Below are 20,394 nucleotides of genomic sequence, written 5' to 3' on the forward strand. Positions count from 1 at the left end.
CACTCCTTTCGAACACAAGATGGTTTGCTGCCTCAGGACCTGGACGGCTTGCCATCATTGTCACACCCACGAATTCTGCATTGTATCAGAAGATTCTAGAGGAGAATATCAGACCATCCGTCTGTGAGCTGAAGCTGAACTGAAAGTGGGTCATGCAGCAAGACAATGATCCTAAACATACAAGCAAATCTACAAAAGAATGGCTGCAGAAGAAGAAATTCTGCATTTTAGAATGGTCTAGTCAAAGTCCGTACCTAAACTCCATCGAAATGTTGTAACAGGACCTGAAGCGAGCTGTCCTTGCAAGGAAGCACTCAAATGTCACCGAGTTGAAGCAGTTCTGTAAGGAGGAATGGGGCAAAATTCCTCAAAACCGATGTGAGAGTCTGACCAACAGTCACAGGAAACGCTTAGTTGAAGTCATTGCTGTTCAAGGGGGTGCCACCAGTTACTGAATCTAAAGGTTCACATACCTTTTCACACATGGATATTGAATGTTGAATCATTTGTGGATAAATAAATGTTGAAAAAGTATCATGTTTTTGTGTCATTTGTTTAATCAGGTTATCTTTATCTATTATTAGGACTTAAGATCAAAAACATTTTAGGTTTGAAATATGTGAAAATCCTAAGGGGTTCACAAACTTCTTCTCGGCACTGTATATTAGTTATATACTGCAATAATTCATCATGAAACAACACAGAGATTGATCCCAGCCATTGGTACCCACTCTGCCTCGTTGGCTCTGGCATGGACAGGCAGCCAGAGCATGTAATTCCAGTGGCCAGGATCAAATGTCATTAAAATACAGCAGTTTGATTAAGGCAGATCTTGAACCAACCCGCACTCACACTAGAGGTAGGGAGAGGGAACAAGGCCCCATCCCCAGTTCATAAGATCACAGCCCCCAGAGTGAGCTTTAGATAAACGTTTACTCTCGCTCCTCTGGGCCTGGGCCTCCTCAGCTGTGGTAAACCTTACAAAACAGCGAATTAGAAATGAGCATGGCTGAGAAGGTTGAAAAGTGAGGCAATGAGGTTAAAGGGAAGGGAGGCTGAGGGGTTGAGATGAAGAGAGGCAACACAAGGAATGGCAGCAGCACAGCTAGACAGAGGCGAGTTTAAGTAACAAAGGACAGTTTCATTTGCAACCAGGAAAGGGGTTGGTTGCCCTGCCCTATCTGAACATCCACAACCTTCCAATTCATTTTATGGAAATAAAAGGATTATATTCACTCCAAAAAAGGTCAAGAAAAGACTAGGTGAAAATGGGTCAGTTGGTTGTCTTGTCAAAATGTTTGAGTATGCCCCTTTGCAAATGAGTTAGCAAGTAATATCAATTAAACACTTGGCAAAACTTAAACAAACAAATTCTGTTTAATTTACTCTTGGTATTTGAATGACAATAATTACCTTTCTAAAACCTGAACTTTATTAGTGACTGACTTTATTAGTGATTGAAGGGTACCCTCTTCTGGTAGTACTAAAAAACTGCAGGCTGTCATTTAAATTAACCTAATGATTCTACTTGACTTATAAATACCGGCTGCATCACATTGTACATGCAGTTTAAAAAAATAATAATAATAAATTGGTAAAATCTATATTATACACTGCTGTGAAAAAGTATTTGCCCCCTGTCTGATTTTTTGCATTTTTGCACATTTTTCACATTGTATTTGGTCAGATTTTTTTTGTGGGTTGTAGTAGTATATAGAGGGACTCAGAGAGAAAAAATGACACCAAAGTTTGGTGCTTCTTTCATTTGTTTGGTGTGCAAGGTAATCAAACATACAATCTTCAGGTGTGAAAAAGTTATTGCCCCCCCCCCCAGTTAACTCAACCCAATTAAAGGGATAATTAGGGTCAGCTGTTTGAGTACTTTGGTTAACAACCAGGCCTGATTTGGGTCAGCCCTGCCTAATATAAATCTGACCAACTTTGGCCCTTACCATCAGAGTGAAGTTGTCAGCACACAGGTTCTAGAGGCACATCATGCCACGAACAAAAGAAATTCCTGAAGACCTCCGGAAAAAAGTTGCTGATGCCTATCAGTCTGGAAAGGGTTACAAAGCCATTTCTAAGGCTATGGGGCTCCACCAAACCACAGTCAGAGCCATATTGTCCAAATGGAGAAAGTTTGGGACAGTAGTGAATCTTCCCAGGAGTGGCCGTCTAGCCAAAATCTCTCCAAGAGCAAGGTGTAAAATCGTCCAGGAAGTCACAAAGAACCCTAGAACAACATCCAGGGACCTGCAGGCCTGTCTCAGCTTGGCTAAGGTCAGTGTTCATGACTCCACCATCAGAAAGACACTGGGCAAAAATGGGATTCATGGCAGAGTAGCAAGGCGGAAACCATTGCTCACTAAGAACATGAATGCTCGTCTCAAGTTTGCCAAAAAGCACCTGGATGATCCTCAAGAGTTCTGGAACAATGTTCTATGGACAGATGAGTCAAAAGTGGAACTTTTTGGCTGACATGGGCCCTGTTATGTCTGGTGAAAACCAAACACTACATTCCACAGTAAGAACCTCATACCAATGGTCAAGCATGGTGGTGGTAGTGTCATGGTTTGGGGATGCTTTGCTGCATCAGGACATGGACGCCTTGCCATCATTGAAGGAACAATGAATTCTGCTCTGTATCAGAGAATTCTACAGGAGAATGTCATGCCATCTGTCCGTGAGCTGAAGCTGAAGCGCAGCTGGGTCATGCAGCAAGACAATGATCCGAAACACACAAGCAAATCTACATCAGAATGGTTGAACAAGAAATTTAAAGTTTTGGAATGGCCTAGTCAAAGTCCTGACCTAAACCTCATTGAGATGTTGTGGCAGGACCTGAAACGAGCAGTTCATGCTCAAAAACCCACAAATGTCACTGAGTTGAAGCAGTTCTACATGGAGGAGTGGGCCAAAATTCCTCCACGGCGCTGCGAGACAAATCAATAACTATAGGAAGAGTTTGGTTGCAGTTATTGCTGCTAAAGGTGGCGTAACCAGTTACTGAGTCTAAGGGGGCGATTACTTTTTCACACAGGGGCTTGGGGGTTGCATACCTTTCTTTAATAAATAAGTGAAATATGTATCAAATTTTTGTGTTATTTGTTCACTCAGGGTCCCTTTTATCTAATATTAGGTTTTGGTTGAAGATCTGATAACATTCAGTGTCTAAAATATGCAAAAATGCTTAAACTCAGGCAGGGGGCAAATACTTTTTCACAGCACTGTATACACACACACACACACTTCAGTAAAAACCGTCCAACATTTTTATCTATCACAGAAAAAATAAATAACTGAATGTTTGTAGGGTTAAAGTACAGCGTCTGTCATCTCTTCATCCACCTGCTTTTGGTTCAGGTCAACAGCAACACAAACAACCTCTAAACACTGTGTACCAGCATTTGGAATCAGGCTTTTTTACAGGGCTATTAAAACATGAAGGAAAACCTATTTAAAAGAATCTCAAAAAATAGAACTTGTACATTTATACTTATACGATATATATACTCACCAACAAATATTGTGGCAAATGAATGAATGCAGAACCACTGGGGTCAAGCCATTTATGTGGTCCAGTGGTTAAAGTAAAGGGCTTGTAACCAGGAGGTCCCCGGTTCAAATCCCACTGACTCATTGTGTGAACCTGAGCAAGTCACTTAACCTCCTTGTGCTCCGTCTTTCGGGTGAGACGTAGTTGTAAGTGACTCTGCAGCTGATGCATAGTTCACACACCCTAGTCTCTGTAAGTCGCCTTGGATAAAGGCGTCTGCTAACTAAATAAATAATAATTTTACCCCAATCAAACCCCTTAAATTAAATAACCTGATTTAACCTTTTCTTTATACCTGTATTATATGATACCATTTTGAGTGAATATATGGGTTTTTCACTTTTAGAAGTCACATGAACAAACTAATACAACCTTGTACATAAATCTGTGGCAAAACCCATTTTTTGGGCCAATTTAGGTTATTTTTTGGCAAGGGAGCAGAAGAGATACAAGAAATGCCAAACTAGAGAACAATGCTAAATAACTTACAGACATCAATTCAGCAACTATTCACCATCTACTACGATTACAAGCAGCAACATGAAAAACAATGTGTTGCTTATGAATGAAGGATGACAACATTGGCATTTATAGACTATAGTAAATGAGGCACCTCGTTGAGCCACCTGTAATCAATACAGTAGTAGAGCCACCTGGTTAATTTTTATTTTAATTAAATTGTTGATTCTAATAGATTTAGAGAAGCAGTGTATTTAAAAAACATGCATGTCAACATATCTAATATCATAAAAGCATATAATAGCTCAGACAGCAAGACACAAATGTTGATCAAATTGGCTTTATTGAATATGCTTTTCCCAATAACCTAAATTATTGCATTGATTGCATGAGCAGCATTTCTCTATAAAATTAGCTTACTAATTACAAAATACAAGAATGATTTCTCTGCACATTTTATATATCAATCTATGGTTTATTTTAACTGCAGAATCTCTACCATGAGATAACCAGCAGACTATAAAACAAATACAAAATAAATCACACAGGGATATTCAAACATGTTAATATTTAATTTAGAATCATTCATAAAATAAAATAAATGAATATAAAATATCTGCCATGTACATGTCAACACAACGTCAAGAATAGAAATAAAATCCTTTGCTAAAAAGAAAGTAACAAAAAAGACGCACTAATACACAAACCAGTTTAGGTCAGTGGTCTATCAATACAGTACAAGTGCTACTTATGAGGAGGGGGGGCAGTTTAAATACATGTCTGGTAACAATGAGAAGTTTCACATTCTTGGAAGTCACATGGGGGTCAATAGTGTTCATGATTTAAAAACAGTGCTACCTGAACCCATACATCCCTGTGCTGCAGTTAACGAGGTGAAAGAATTAAAAAAATCATTCCTGGGGGTGAAACGCCAACAGAATAGGGCTTGTGGGCGGCAGTATTAAAAGATTTTCCACCAATTAAATCTTAATAGAAAAAAAGGAAGTTATTTACTAATACATTATAAAATCAAGATGTAACAATGCATGAATGAGTGAAAACTCACAGGATTTAAAATTGTAAAGACAAGCGAGGCGAGAGAAAGTTCCATTTTAAATTTGGAAAACAGTGCAAATTCTGTAATGCAGCTCTTAAGCATCAATACCGGACACTGTTGATTACATGCTAGATAACAGACTGTAGGGACAGAAATCACCCCCCTCCCTTCCTGAAACGCCAGGGAACTTAGCCAAGTCACCAATGTGGTGTCAAGATGAAGTTTAAGCTACTGTAGGAGACAGAAAATACAGAAACATTTCATGTGATCCGACATTGCATTTCAAAATGAAAAAAAAAAAAAAGAAAAAGCACACACACCACACAACCCCCCCCCCCCCCCTCCCCATATTAAAGTGACAACCTTTTAAAAAACTAACACAAAAATTAGTTCCAACCCTTGGCAAGTAAATTCACAGTCTGTTCTCATCTCCAGTGATTGAACAAATATAAGAGTCATCAGATGTTATTGAAAGTCTTGGCTTGGGAGTCGAAAGTTGGCTACTGTACAATTTTATGTTGGTGTCTTGCAAACTGCTTCTCTTTGGTTGGGTACTTGGTGAGCTGCAGAACAATAAAAATCAAAACAAACAAATGAGTATTTTGTTGATCACAAGTATCTAAGAGAATTTAGCACACTACTCAGGATGCAGAAACCTTGCAAGGTACAGACTAACTGAAGTGCAAAACAAGTTCCTGATATATTGGGATGCATCTAAGCTTAACAATACAGAAACTGCCAGCCTATGTCCCTAACTACATCTTTTAATAAACCGCTACCTTTTGTCAGGTATAAGGCAGAGAGTCCGGTATAGATCTGCAGTACATGGCATTTTCAAGGAGGAGGAGGAGGAAGATTTTGGTGTAGATAATGAAGTGTGACGAGTCACTTTATTCTGTTGTGCTGGAGCAGTGTGTAAATTCTGTTTTTCCAAGTCCAAACCTAGAAAATAAATCCTCTCATTAGTTGCATTTCCATGTAATTTTAAAGACACACAATTGCAGACTAAAGCATTACATTTAATATAACATAATACAATTCAAGACTAGTTAAATATAAGTATTTAGTGAACAATAAATCACCAAATTAATATGACAGACCAAACTACACCATATTTGGTAGTTTAATAAACAAGCTTTATAAAAAAAAGTTAAGCAAGCACTTGGCACCAATATAACCGTAGTAGTTCAGCTGCATTATAAAAAAGTCAATAGCCAGAAAAAGGCAATTATTTCCATCTGTTGAATACGTTTTGGCAACACAGTAGACAGCCTGGACAAAGGAGTTGCATTCATGTTTGAGAAAAGCACTTGTAGCAAACTACAAAGGAAATGGTTACAGAACAGGATCAAAAGAAAATATGGAATAACAAAATCCCCAATCAGAGCAATAAATCAAGTAGCACAGAACAAATTCAACTGAAAACACTTGAAAAGATGTGGACAGCCAAAGAATTACAGGTACAGCAGGTAGGAGAATCATCCAAGGATTAACAGCATCAGTCATAATTGTGCACGAAAGAACTGTACCAAGGACACAGAAGAGTTGTATACACTTGGGCCTCGCTGCAAACCACTTTTTAAAGAATTCATAAAACAAGTCAAATCTGCCAAGACTGTCATGAACAAACACTTTAAAATGAAAGTTTGTTTTGTTATAGATTTGCTAAATTACTAGAAGTGTGAAATTCCCTTTGTGTTTAATAAAGTAGTTACAGGTTTACCAAATGCTTGTCCATAAAATCTGTGCTATTGAACTATGGTAGAATAAGCAAAGGGTGCCAATACATTTGTCTACGACTATCAAGCAAACCTATTTAGATGCAAGTTTCAGACAGACATTTATATTGGATAGGTTTCATCTACACAGGTGCATAATTATTCAATTTAAATTCCCCCACTCATTTTTTAAAGAAACATTCAGATGGTTCCATATACCAGATAGCCAATAATCTTAGGGCTGTGAAACCAATAGATTACTGTGTCAGTGAAGATATTTTGCAAGTCAATATAAAACCAGACACGAAACATAGTTACCAGTAGACAAGGCACTGTGTGACTTTGCAGTGTGTGGCTTCTTGCGATCTACGAAAGGAGTAATGTTTAAAAACTGATGTTTCAACCAAGTTGCTCGGTCTTCCTCAAATTCTTTCCTCTGCAAGACAACAAAAGACATTGGAATATAATTAATGCATCTGTCGAATTCACTTACTGTATTTTTCAATAACTTTAGGCAATTTTAAATTACCACAAGTACCTCATGTCCTAATCGGATTGCAGCTTCTGTGAAATTTCGTCTCTCTCTTTCAAAGTTCTTCCTCTGGTCATCAAAAAGTCTCCATTCCTCCTTTAATCGTTCCTTCTCCTCCAAGAGATAGCAGTCGCGGAGCAGTGCTCCAGTCTCATCATCACAGGGACAGCTAAGCTGTTGCTGCAACAACAAGAAACACAAATAATTCAATCCCGTTTGACAGAGGTATTGCACTGAAGAGGTTAGCCATGCAACTTCAGCCATTGGTCATATCTGCTGCTTGGGTGCTCCTTCACCCTCATTTAAGGAGAGGATTGATAGAAAGAGGGTCTCATAGAAAATCTCCCCGGTACCACAGTAAAAACTAACGGCAACTCGAGTCATGTCACGGTATACCAGTTATCGTGCCATGCAGCTTGAAGTGCTTTACATTTTTTTCTGTAGGGGTACTATTCCAAAACCAACATATTGCATTTTTAAAATGAATTTATTAAATAAATTTGCCCACTATAAATGCTATTTAAAAATTCAAATGTTCATTGGAATTTAAAAAGGTGTGAAAATAAAGGAAATCAAAATGCTGGTATACATCTGCAAAACAAAGTTATCTTTAGGTCAGCAATTTGTGCAACATAAAACTCTAAATGTTACCATAGTTTGTACAATTTCAAATCAATAGGTGCAATTGTTTTGGCCCAGTTTGGGAAGCTAGATACTGTAAATCTCATTACCAATTTGCATGCACTTTCTATATTGCTTCATAAAATGTATAACACAGCTGCATCTCTTACTTCGTGGTGGCTTTTAATTTAAGTACCATTAACAGCCTATTTTCAAACCAGAGTATAATACCCATTTTTGTTTTAAATTTCAACATTGTACACTGATAAAATTGTACATATTGTGGCTGAAATGCAAGGTTAAATAAAATCGAATGCAACATTTTAAAACAAGGTCTGCTACACTGTTGTAATACACAAAAAGAAAGTTGCATACAAATTTGTATTGTAATTTCTATTCAGGTATACAAATTCCAAAACTATCCCCCACCCCAGCTTATGCCAGGTCAAATAAAAGGATTTTACACCTCCACAGGCATTCTGAACCCAATCGATGATCCAGGGAAATTTCTTTAACTCCAGATTAGTGCTGTTCTTGGACTACAGATCCTATGATGCATTTCAAAGTTGCCAGTGCTCACGCATCAATTCCATTTCCAAAAAAGAAAAACATGCACTATCCTTGCAGACAAAGTGGAGGTGTTGAAAGTGGTGGATAATGCACCACCGTACAAGAAAGGTGTTGCTGCAGATTAACAGTCCCACAAACATTCCTAACCATTCTGAAAAAACAGGATATGACAATACAGGCCTAGGAACAGCAAACTGGATTCAAGTTAGCGTTTGATTCTCAATACGCTGATGTTGAGGACACCTTGCATTTGTGGTTTAAAAATGCAAATGATTAAAATGGGGCATGTAGATTTCAAGTGTTGTTCATTTGTAATGTACACAAGTTCACTTACAACCATTTAATAAAATGTGCAGCACTTTTCAGGTGTTACTGTAACTTCAGTTAAAACTGACAGCATGCATTTGGCCGTAACCCATGATGCACTGCAGTATCACTTACCGCACCTAACACTGTACTTCGGAGATTTTCCATGGGACCCACTGTAAGCACCAATCACTTTTTTTATTTTTTTATTTAATTGAGGCAATACCTTATTATACTGTTCACAAGTATCATGCATCTGGCTTCAAACGTATACAGACACTCAAACTAATCTTACCTGCCAAAGCTGCTGTTGGTTTGTAATTAAATCTTTACACTGTTGAATTTCTAGTTTCAGCTTTTCAATTTCTTCCTCGTGAATGTCTCTGGAAATTAGATCCTTTTCATTCTGGGCCCCCATCTGCACCAGGGAAGCTACAAAATAAAACACATTCAAGGAACATATTTGAAAACTTTTAAAAGCACTAAAGCAAGCCATAACTTGTGTGAATCATACAAGGTCATTCTGGAAAGTACAACATTTTACATCCGTCAAACTTGATACAGTAGGTTGAAATTACTTTGTTCCAGAGAGAAACATTTGGGAATCAAACAGTCTTGAAAACGTGAACACATAATGCAGGCCGTCAGTTTCTGTACATTGTATTGGTTAAAAAAACAAAAAACACACAAGTGGCATGCTAGGGAATGTATGAACTTTTATTAAAGTGAAGGGAAAACAGTGGTAGAGAATGACAGCTGGAGAGAGCTATTTAACAGCATTCTGGACAGATCAGGAGGGGAGTTCTTGCCTTACTCGTTTTCTGTATATGTTGAGCCCAGATCAGCATGAAACTGTCTCTGAATCCTAAAGTTAAAATGATATATTAACTCTTCCCATTGTAGCACATACTGCTATTAATTTAAAACACCCATTACCTGTTTTCTAAAAAACACAACTACCATGCATAAAATGCTGCAATTTGTTATACCACTGACAGCCAGCAGAGGTCTCTGCAGGTTTACAGGTTAAATATGTGTTAAACTGCTAGTTTATACAGCAACTTTAAGGTAAAGCTTACATTTTCTTTGATTATCTTAACATAGTCTATGCACGTGTGAGTAACTGACTGAAGGCATAATTAAGCTACCAATGGGGTATTCAAAATGTCAAACACAATACAATTAAATGTCTAACTTAAGCTTAATTCAGACTGAGCTAAAATGGTTTACAAAACATGATTTCATCATAATGACAGCAATTCAACGGTAATTGCAATTTGTTAACTTACTTTAAGCCTCAAATTTGTTTAGCCAATAGTAATACTTGAAATACAATTCTCCTCATCACATCCTCTCAAATCTCAACTCCTCCGGTCCAGCACCACTCAAGCTGATTAGAGCACGCATGTAAAACAAGGCTTCACCCAACTGCACTGCACATTTATTAGGGCAGTGAGGAGATATTTTGGGAGAGCACTTCAGTTATTTTCCACCCTCCTAATGTTGAATTATTTATTTTCTGGTGTACCAAACAAAAAAAACAAAAAAATCACATCCATTAATACCAAATTGACACCGTTTTATAAGGCTATAAAAGAGCAAATCCAAGGCCGTTTGAAATCTAGGGGGAATGCAACAGTATTCATTCACAATACTTTTCATGTTAATGAGCTTTAATGTCCAACAGTTGTCCAAGTCAAAAGGCACATAGACAAGGTTAGTTATCTACATGCAAGAAACAGATACCTTGATTATCAAGCTTCTCCATATGATTTTTTAGCCTTCTCCACTGCTGCCGGATGCTGTTGGTGAGCTGCTCCCGGGCATCTTCACAGGACAGCTCCAGGGAAATATTCTCTCTGCCGTGTTCACCGGCATCCTCCTCACAGTCAGACACAGTCTACAGAACAAGATTGACCAGTTTCAACATTACCCTTGTCAACATGAGGTATAAAACAGTGAAAGTGAACTGGGACATTGTTAGAAGGCATGAGCCATGTAATTGTATATTTCACAGATTGTTTTCCACAGTTAATTGGCTGAGGCCCCATGTAACCTTGAATGAGGGCTTTACACCTGGGAATACAAGCTGTAATTCAGGTTATCCATTGTAATTGAAAACATTGTTCGACGTTTGCAAGCATTGGTAGATATCCATGTTGGCTGGCAAGGACTTCATTTGACATGCAATCAATCAACACTGTAGCTTACAGTTTCCAATCAGAAACTACAATATTTAAGACAGACACAATGTAAAACAAGCATATTTAACTATTTGCATCATAGCAAAATTGCAAATGACTGTCATTCATTTTGATAAATGCATTTATCATCTGACCACATTAAAAGGGAATAAAATACTGACTTGTTCTAGGCTGTCCTCAATTTTCTCTTTTGTGCTGTGCTTTTGGGGGCTTAAAATAGAGACCATCTCCTTCTTCATCTGCTGAAGAACCTTCTTGAGCTCTGCATTTTCCACCATTAGGTCTTTCTGTCGATGTTCATAGTCACTAAGAAGAACTTTGTACATTTCCCCTTCATTCCTGGAAAAAATAGAGGTAAGGGTGGATAACATGAAAAAAAAGTAGGTTAGCATGACCCACATGTAGATCTATCATATGCATAGGTTTCATCAATATCAGACAGGTAGTTTGCATGTATATATACAGAATTCATTAGCACAATCAAAGGCTAGAGCAAGGATGCAAAAGTATGTCCCATTTAAGTTTCATCTGAGTTGGTGTGGTAGAGGCAGATTATCAGAGTTCCGTAAAGAATGACCACCTGATTTAGGCAATAGCCAGTTGAGGGGTTAGTTAACTGTTTTACCTGGCCTCTGTCTTTCCAGTTTTCCAGACGCTCCTCTTCCCATCAGATCTTCCAACATAATTCAGTACTTCAATGGCTGAGAAGAAAAAACAGGTAATCCGATATAAAGATTTCCAAAATTACCATTAATTTTTTAAAAAATCTCAAAATCGCATGGAAGAAACAAGGAAGAGCCATTTTCTAAGAAAAAAACACAGCAATTAGTGTGCAAGTTTAACATGTCTCCATTGCAGAGAAAACATCTTTGATATTGTGGTGGTATAAAGGACTTCCACCCAATTAAGGTTCTTCACTGTCTATTTCCAACAAGCAAACTGAACCAGGCTGAAACTTCAGTTGCCTTGAGCTGTACCAAGTGGAAAGGTTATTCACATGCATAGTTTAAGCAGACATTCCAAGTCCTAATACTGTATATACTGTACAGGCCTGTATTGCAATGGACACTGCCAAGAACCACACTATTGCAAGGCACAGAACACATCTATATAGTTAGCTGGGCATCACAGCAAGCAACCATTACATTTTAATTCTCAAAACAAGGTAAAGAAAACCCTCAAACCAGCTATAATAAATTATAATACATACATATATACATACACACATTATATATATATATATATGTGTGTGTGTGTGTATGTATATATATATATATAAACTTTGAGAAAAAGGAAAACTGCTGTGTACCAAAATGATCAATAAGAAAAAAGAAAGAGAAAAGGATATTTCAGGTACTTAAAAAGGTAGAATAATTACAAATCAATTATCAGGACATTTTGGAATACAAGTCCTTCATCGGATGAATACAAAAAAACTGTGCTTTAAGAAGTTAATAAAAAACAAACAAGTAGTCTTTTAAACAAAATTGTTTGTGATGTTGTTGATATATATCTATCTATCTATATATCTGTATATATCTACACATAGTTCTGTTCCAGTAACATACAGCAATGAACGGGTAATACAGTAGTTCTTAATACAGGATTGCCATCTAATTAATTCTGAGGATGTTACAAAGACAGGCTCAAGGGAGGACTTTGTTCCAGAAGTCATCACAGGCCTGCTGTTGCACCTAATTAACCCTGCTGAGCATGAAAATGACAAATGCATGGAGATTTAGACATTGTAGCCCATTAAGGATTTCTTTGTATTTCTTGTATACACGTCCAATTCTGAAGTCAGGGCAATAGTTGTACTGTACCATTATCAAAAAACAAAAGCACGTCATACCCTACCTATATTTTACTTGTATAGCACAATTGTCAGAAATCCATTAAATAGACTAATAAGGAACATTGGCACAGGTTACCTTCTCCCACCTGTATTTGCAAATCAAATTGTAACCTACCCCCTACCCACAAAAAAAAAAACCTAAAAAGATATTCCCGATTGATTTGGCAAATTAAATACATACCTAGCTTTTTATCCTTTTTGTCCATCAATAGCTGATGTAAACGTTCTTTCAGTTTACTATATTCTCTTTCTTTCCTCTTCATATCATGGTTATACTGCGTAGCACGGCTTGCAATTATATTCTGAAGTTTCTGTACCTAGAGAAAAAAGGTTAACTTTAAATGAATTCACCCATCATGGCTATTCAAACACAAGCTACATTTATGAATTCCTAATCACAGAAATACTCTTGGTCAGGACTCCAGGAATGTGAGTTTGTGTTTGTTTTTTTTAAAAACCTTGTTTATCAAATAAACCTCATTATAGAAAATCTTCTGTATCTGATTAAATAACGTAATATTAATCCTTACCTCTTCTTTCTCATTTTTTAAGCAATTATGCAAGCTCTTAGTCTTCAGTTGTAGCTGGCGGTCTCTTTCTTGAAGTGCTTTATTTTCCCTTTTACATAATTCAAGTTGTTCCTAGCGGAATAAAAACAAAAACAAAAAACACAATTGTAATTGCAAATACTCAATACAACAAACATTTAAATAGCATGTCTGAAACTGTACAGCCTTAACTACAATCGGAGTGTCAGATAACGTTGCTCTTCGAGGAAAACTCAAATCTGTGTACAAAAAATAAATCAATCAATCATACGACTGCCAGTTTTAAATGATGATACATTCCTTAACTAACCTTTACTTTTGAATGGCTGCTGTGTAGATGGTCCAAGTCACTATTGGACTTGAGCTGCTGATTCTCCATGTCTTCCATGGTGCGCATGCTTTTACGCCAGAGCTGAAGAAGCTCATATATTGTATTCAACACGGACACCAGGTTCAGGTCTGTCTTTCCATTGGATCCATTAGAGATAATGGGGATACCAAGTGAAGACATTTCCTGCAAACAGTATTATGTTGCATTAGGGGGGGGTATTTCATCTTGCCAAAACAGCATAATATTTTCAATAATTTAAACTGTCCAGACTGTGTAATTTATGGGAGCATTTTATTTATTAAATCAATCCATCAACGTGCCGTGGGACTTAAAATCTTTACACACTGAAGAGTGGTTATGCAAGTAAGAGTGAAAATACCTATAACAATAACTGCAAAGCATTGTACCAAACTAAAGCAGAAAGCAAGTTCAGATTACAATTTACAAAATGATCATAAACAATTTTAAAACGGTTACTTACTTGATTTATGTATGAAATGCACTGAACAACATTCTCCTCTGTGCAAAATGCATTTAAAATGTTATAAGAGTTTTTAGACAAAGGCTGTGAACAGTGCAGAAGTGGTGGCGTGTATAGCATGGAGGGAGACGTTGCTCTTGAGGTATAGCTGGAATACATTTCTTTGCAATCTGCAAAAAATAAATTAAAACATTTTACCAAAGTTTTTCACACTTGCCATTCTGTAAAACAAATCCAGGGATAGAAATAAGATTCCTATTACATAGCAGTTTCACACATTCCAAGTTTTGCTGGGCGCTTGATTAGCTAGTGTATCTAATTAAAACTCAAAGTAAAACCAGGAATGGATCAAGCTGCTATGCAATTGGGGTCATTTCCATGCCTGAAATCTCACACTGCTACACAAACATAAATTAGGCAACGATAATTCACACTTCATACTAGTACACTGATCTCATATACAACATACTTTGATGCTCAAATCACATCTGGTCTAGTTAGCAAGTTTAAAATGTACAGATAACTGCAAGTTATTAAATCAGATACTACTGTAACTGACAATTATACATGTCTTTTAGGAACTAACATTACAGGTAAATTTGTGGTGTAAAATCTTGTGTTGAATTATCAATTGCCTAACCCCAATAGCCCTAACCCTTGAATTGCCACTGGTTATATGGCTCCCCACCCCCTCCCCCAAATGTATATTAATTTTGGAATGATTTTCGCACAACATTGTTGTGTTTTTAAAAATATATAACCATGCATTAAGTACATACTGTACACTACCTGCAGTCATTTTATTTGATACAGTAAAAACAGTCGTGTTATAAAAGACAACCAATATTGAGTCTCTATTCAAACAAAGGCTAACACTCATACAAATACAGCGTTAGTCTGGTAGCTATACTAAAGCAGTATTTACCTGACGAAAGCTTTGGCATTGTTATTGTCTTCCAATCTCCCATAGCAAATCAAAGCATAATACCTGAGCAACTGGTTCAGCTGAAACGCATGCAGTTCAACTGATGAATGGAAGCTCTCACGCATCTAAATCCTAAAATAGAAAGATGGGACATGCTGGATTAACAAAGAGATTAAAGCAGCTAGTACTGTAGCAAGGGGGTTATTAGTTCACAAGATATTTACTTTAAAATCATAACCATCTGCCTTGTGGCAGATTCTTAAATAACAAAAAGCAGTACAGAAAGCTCATCGACTGTGGGACTAGTGAGCACCAATTTGTCATACCATTTTAAATGTTAAGATGGCCCCCTTTGCGAAGGCCATTACAGTACACTTTGTTGCTTTGGTGGTCAGAATAAAGAACGTCCTTTACAGCTGGACAATAATCCTAGATCATCCATCATAGTAAAGCCAGATGTACAGTAATGCTGTGCCAGTGCAACAAATATAAACCAAAACATTTGACTGAGGTTTGTGATTATGGGTTTAATTAACAACCCCCCGCAGCAAAATATTCAGGTCACCGGAAATTACTGTTGAAAAATACACATATCAAAATGTTTTCAAAGTAAAATTCAAAAGGCCAAATATAAAATTTGATTACAATACACAAAGGATGTTTTTCTCTTTTACATTTTTTAGTATTAAAGTTTTATACTAAATAGCTTTCAGGCGTAAAGTATCTTGGATTTGGTTGCAAAAAGCAGCATACAAAGTCCCTATTTATTGCTGCTGCCCTACAACACACGCCACATACAAATTGTTTGGACACCAAACTAAAAACCCCAGCTTCCAGCCAGCTAACCGAGGTCAGCAAATGGAAATCATAGCGCTAATACATCCTTATCCATTAATCCCTGCACAGATGGCTTCATCAGCAGCAAACTGAATGTCACTGCTGTAACAGCCCACATAGATTGTTTCATATCTGCATGACCTAGAAAACTGGTTTTACATGCTTAAATAAATAAAATAAACTTAAACAATGATTTTTTAGCACAGGAAAAAACTCAATTTTAAATGACATATGTTGTAAGAAAATAAAAATCAAGTACTTATCAATTTATTCTGCAAACATGTCCATTGGTCTTCCTACTGTAAAATTAGATACGGTACAAGTATAAACACCTACATGGTTTATTTATGGAAGGATCAAAACTTACTTCTAATATTTGACAGGAATGTTCTCTTGTGATTCTCGAAAGTCTAGTCCAGAGAGACGAAGACAGACCAGACAGGGTATTAGATAGACCTTACAAATTCAAAACGCAAGCTGGTGGAAAAGGTACAGTATAACATATTTAGGGTTAACGTTGCAGTTCAGTGCACACACACAGCTTGCAAAAACAATACATAGGCTACTTAAAGAAAAGAATCACACCAGGCATGTAAAGCAACGTACACATTCATTTAGAAGAATAGTCAATTAAGTTAATGGAAACTCAGCAGACTATAAATCTGCCAAGCCCTTGTTCTTAATGGTTCACGCTAAATACATTTTTACATTGCAGAGCATTCATAAAGATGGTTATTTGAAGGAGGAAACCAACAATGTATTATTTACTGCTCCACCGAGTAAATAAAGAAAATATGTACATACAGTACAATACAGTAGTCTCCATGTATAGGAACACCTTCTAAGAGAACACTTCCCCTAAGGGAACACCCTTGTGTTGAAACAGATTTTTCCCATTGTAAATGCTCCTGCTAAAGGAACAGGAACTTCGCTTAAAAGAACACCTTCTTGGCACTGATAGCGATTCGTTCACAACTGATACAGTACTGTTTTGTAACCCAAGAACTAAACTTAAGTTAAAATGGTTTATTCAGTCTTTTCAAAAGCAACTGGTCATTGCAAGAGCGCCCTGAGGCACACCGATTGGTTTATTAAATATTTCCAGAATTGCTGACATATCATTGCGTATTCTGATTCACAAGTGCACCTCATTGCTACAAAATAGCATGCAAACAAAATGGCAAAATGCGCTGTGTTTCTCTTGCTACAAAAAGTTCGAAATTGGTCAAGCTCAAAAAAAATAAATAAATAAAAAAATAAAATAAAATAAATAAAAATAAAAAAAAAAAGAAATCAGACACAAGTCGCCGAGCAATTTGGCGTTTCCTGTTCTGGAGAGTTGCTTCACCATTCTGTTTAATAATGTGCATGTCTTGTATATTGTTGCTGCATTTAAACTGTGTAGGGATGCAGTGTTCATTTAGTTTGACAGTTTATTAATGTTAGTTTGTCTGTTACTTTATTATCATTTATTAACATACACTTAACTATTGCTTTCCTCTTCTGTTAATTTCATTTGTTGATGCATGTTCATCATGACAAGTAATACATATTAATTTATTTATTGATTCATATCGTGTCTGGTGGCTAACTCCGTCTTAGAGAACACTTCGGCTTTAAGAATACTTCACTTGCTTCCCGAGGGGTGTTCTTAGCCAGAGAACTACTATACTCAGTTATTGATTAAAGTGCTCTCCATTTTAAATCTCAATAGTATATTGAATGGACAAATATACTGCAATTACTGCTAGTACACAAAGCAAGAAAGCTGAAAAATAACCCTGCTTAAGTAGGATACAAACAAACAAACACAGTAATTGTAATTGAAAAATAGAACACCACGGATAGAGCCTAGATCAGGGCTTCCCAAACCTGGTCCTGGGGACCCCTGCGTCTTCTGGTTTTCATTCAAACTGACCTCTCAGTTACTTAACTAGACCCTTAATTGAGCTAAATTTGCTTAATTAGACCTTTTTAATTTCTTGGCTCCTAAAGAGATACTTTTAAAATGTTATAGCTAACTTGAAATAAAAGAGCTGAAAACAAATAAAAAGGTCTAAGCAAATTATTAGTTCAATTAAGGGTTTTGTTAAATAATTGCGAGCGCAGAATGAAAAACAGAAGACACATGGGGTCCCCAGGACCTGGGTTGGGAAGCCCTTGTCTGGACTGAATTGGTCCAAGTTGAATTATGACTTTCACAAAGGATACTGCCCTGCCCTCCCCACCCCTGTACTGTAGGAGTGCATTTAGGGTTAAAGCAAAAGTAGGTGTGTACGTTATCACAGCCAACAGTATTTTTGTATAAAAAAAGGCTATCTTTAAGAAATGTATGTGTGTACAAGAGATAAGAAACTGCACTTTAGTAGAAATGTTTCTCTGCATCATTTGTTTGATGTAGCTCCCCTGACACTGGCAATAGGACAGTGATATTATTGAAAAGAAACTCCCCAATATTTGGGTTCAGAACTACTGTATCTGATCAATGGACTGTAAAGAAACAACATCACACAATTTCTTCAATAAGAACATTAACCTTCAATGTAAAGATACAATTCAGTTCATTTGTGTTCCCCCTTTCTATTGACAAACAACCTGAATCCAATTCTGCCTTGATTCAAAGAGTTAATTCTAAAAGCAATTGACGAAACTTGGTATGGACATTCCTTAGCAAAGGTTATTGTAGCTATCAAGCCAGGCCAGTTTAATATACACAAAACAGACTATGAGATTATATACATGCTACAGATGGCTGCCTTGGGGACTACCATTTACCAGCACTTGTAATGTACATACCCTTGGCAGATAACATATTTTACTAACAGAAATAAAAAAAACATGCTGGGAAGTCAGATATGAGCTGGAATTGCACTGTACAGCAATAAGATTATTCTGAATGTACATATAGTTATTCCAATACAGTCCTTTCAAAAGATAAGCAGTAAACGTACTTTGTAGTACAGGCCTGGCTTTGTGGCATATTACATGCAAGCAGGTTCAGACAACACTGAATACCACTATTTGCTTTATGAAAACCTAATAAGTATGACTTCACCATAAATAAATACTGTAGGTTAACAGGTTGTATCCTGTTAGTCGTATTATACCGCGACAATTGGCGAGAGTAAAGTGATCACCTGCTTCCTACACACACATACCGCCCACCTGTTCAACGTAACGAGCAAAACATGTTGTATTGTCAACAACAGGACTCGTTTTCAAACAAGCCCCAGACTGGCTATTGATACCGAGTTTACCCATTGTTTTAGTCTTTGAAATAAGTTTAATCAATAAGAATATAGATGCACAGGATACTGCAGGTGCACAGGGTCCAAATTCAAGATTTCACCCTCCACCACGCTCTTAAATATAAAAAACAAGATTCACCAAGCAAAACGCTACATTTAAAAACAAACAATCCAAAACCCAATATGAAAACCACACGGTAAACATAAAAACGCCACTTACACGCTACATATTTTGCTGGGAAATCAGATTCCAGTGCTTGTTAGGCCTGTCCCATTAAATAAATCAGGGTTTATTTGAAATTTTCTTCCACGGTTAAAATGCCTTCCTCGTCCAGGCTCAGTGTGTCTGCTGCACTCTCTTAATCTCCTCACGATTACCAACAGCTGATGTTGAGCCTCTCACAGTCTGTGAACACGGTAGTCGAGCAGCAGGTTTGAAGCTTCAGACTCTAGCACTCCATATCAAACAAAACACTCTATTGGCAAACTCGTTGTTAGGCAACCAGTACCTGCTCACTGCATTGGCTGATAAATATTGTTAAGCTTCAGCGGCTAAACCTTAATTACCACACAACAGCTTTGTGTGCAGGAATGGCTGAGAAGCGAAGGTTGAAAAGTGAACAGAACTTGCCACAATGGGCAACGAACAAAAAATACTGCAACCCACTTACCGGAAAACCTGTATTCCCTGGAAACTGTACTGGTCAGCTTGAACGGGGGTTTTACCACCGCACATGAAATCTTAATAATAATAATAATAATAATAATAAACTTCACAACCACCCCATGGGAATGGAAAAAGTAGTTTGTGAGTTTTTTTTAATTTATTTTATTTAAAAAATAAAATAAAATAAAATAAGTAATCTTTAAAAAAGCAAGTTAGTGAAAAAAAAAGTAGTTCACAGTATTTTCAACAAGTTGTGTTGTGACGTCATCACGTCCCTTATTAGGTAATAGCACGTGAGGTCAGATGAAGGTCAGGCAAATTATTTTTTTTTAATATCAATTTTTATGTGTACCTACAAACACGGCCATGCACCGAACCGCCATGTTAAATATAACATAAAACAAATTACACCATAATGTATGTATTTATTTATTTATTTTTTTGGTAAAATGAAATGACAGGGACTCGTAAAGGGTAAT

General features: G+C 36.9%; 1 protein-coding gene across 4 annotated transcripts; it reads right to left on the bottom strand.

Annotated features, from left to right (window-relative positions):
* Positions 1–4,339: 4,339 nt before the first annotated feature.
* Positions 4,340–19,735, bottom strand: LOC117404975 (afadin- and alpha-actinin-binding protein A-like). Of its 4 annotated transcripts, none has more exons than XM_059031893.1 (15): positions 19,469–19,735; positions 16,368–16,410; positions 15,164–15,295; positions 14,239–14,408; positions 13,737–13,940; positions 13,409–13,519; positions 13,060–13,195; positions 11,649–11,724; positions 11,185–11,362; positions 10,566–10,719; positions 9,115–9,251; positions 7,329–7,502; positions 7,109–7,226; positions 5,852–6,014; positions 4,340–5,635 (listed from the first exon to the last, which is right to left on the bottom strand). In XM_059031893.1, the coding sequence occupies exons 3-15, from the start codon at positions 15,204–15,206 to the stop codon at positions 5,485–5,487; spliced, it is 1,815 nt and encodes a 604-aa protein (XP_058887876.1). In that variant the 5' UTR covers positions 15,207–15,295; positions 16,368–16,410; positions 19,469–19,735; the 3' UTR covers positions 4,340–5,484. The 4 variants fall into 4 exon arrangements, with proteins under 4 accessions (XP_058887876.1, XP_058887875.1, XP_033863697.1 ...); XM_059031892.1 differs by having other exon boundaries at positions 16,368–16,477; XM_034007806.2 differs by having other exon boundaries at positions 15,227–15,295; positions 19,469–19,733.
* Between the last annotated feature and the right edge of the window lie 659 nt (positions 19,736–20,394).

The sequence above is a fragment of the Acipenser ruthenus genome, chromosome 10, assembly GCF_902713425.1.
Source record: "Acipenser ruthenus chromosome 10, fAciRut3.2 maternal haplotype, whole genome shotgun sequence".
NCBI classification, from domain to species: domain Eukaryota; kingdom Metazoa; phylum Chordata; class Actinopteri; order Acipenseriformes; family Acipenseridae; genus Acipenser; species Acipenser ruthenus.

What these genes read in the sequence shown, in the direction of transcription:
- LOC117404975 (XM_059031893.1), bottom strand. Translation starts at nt 15,206, where the DNA reads ATGGGAGATTGGAAGACAATAACAATGCCAAAGCTTTCGTCAG. An exon ending in GCAGCCATTCAAAAGTAAAG is followed by an intron (nt 13,520 to 13,736) that starts GTTAGTTAAGGA and finishes TTATTCCGCTAG; the next exon opens with GAACAACTTGAATTATGTAA. An exon ending in ACCAACAGCAGCTTTGGCAG is followed by an intron (nt 7,503 to 9,114) that starts GTAAGATTAGTT and finishes TTGTTGTTGCAG; the next exon opens with CAACAGCTTAGCTGTCCCTG.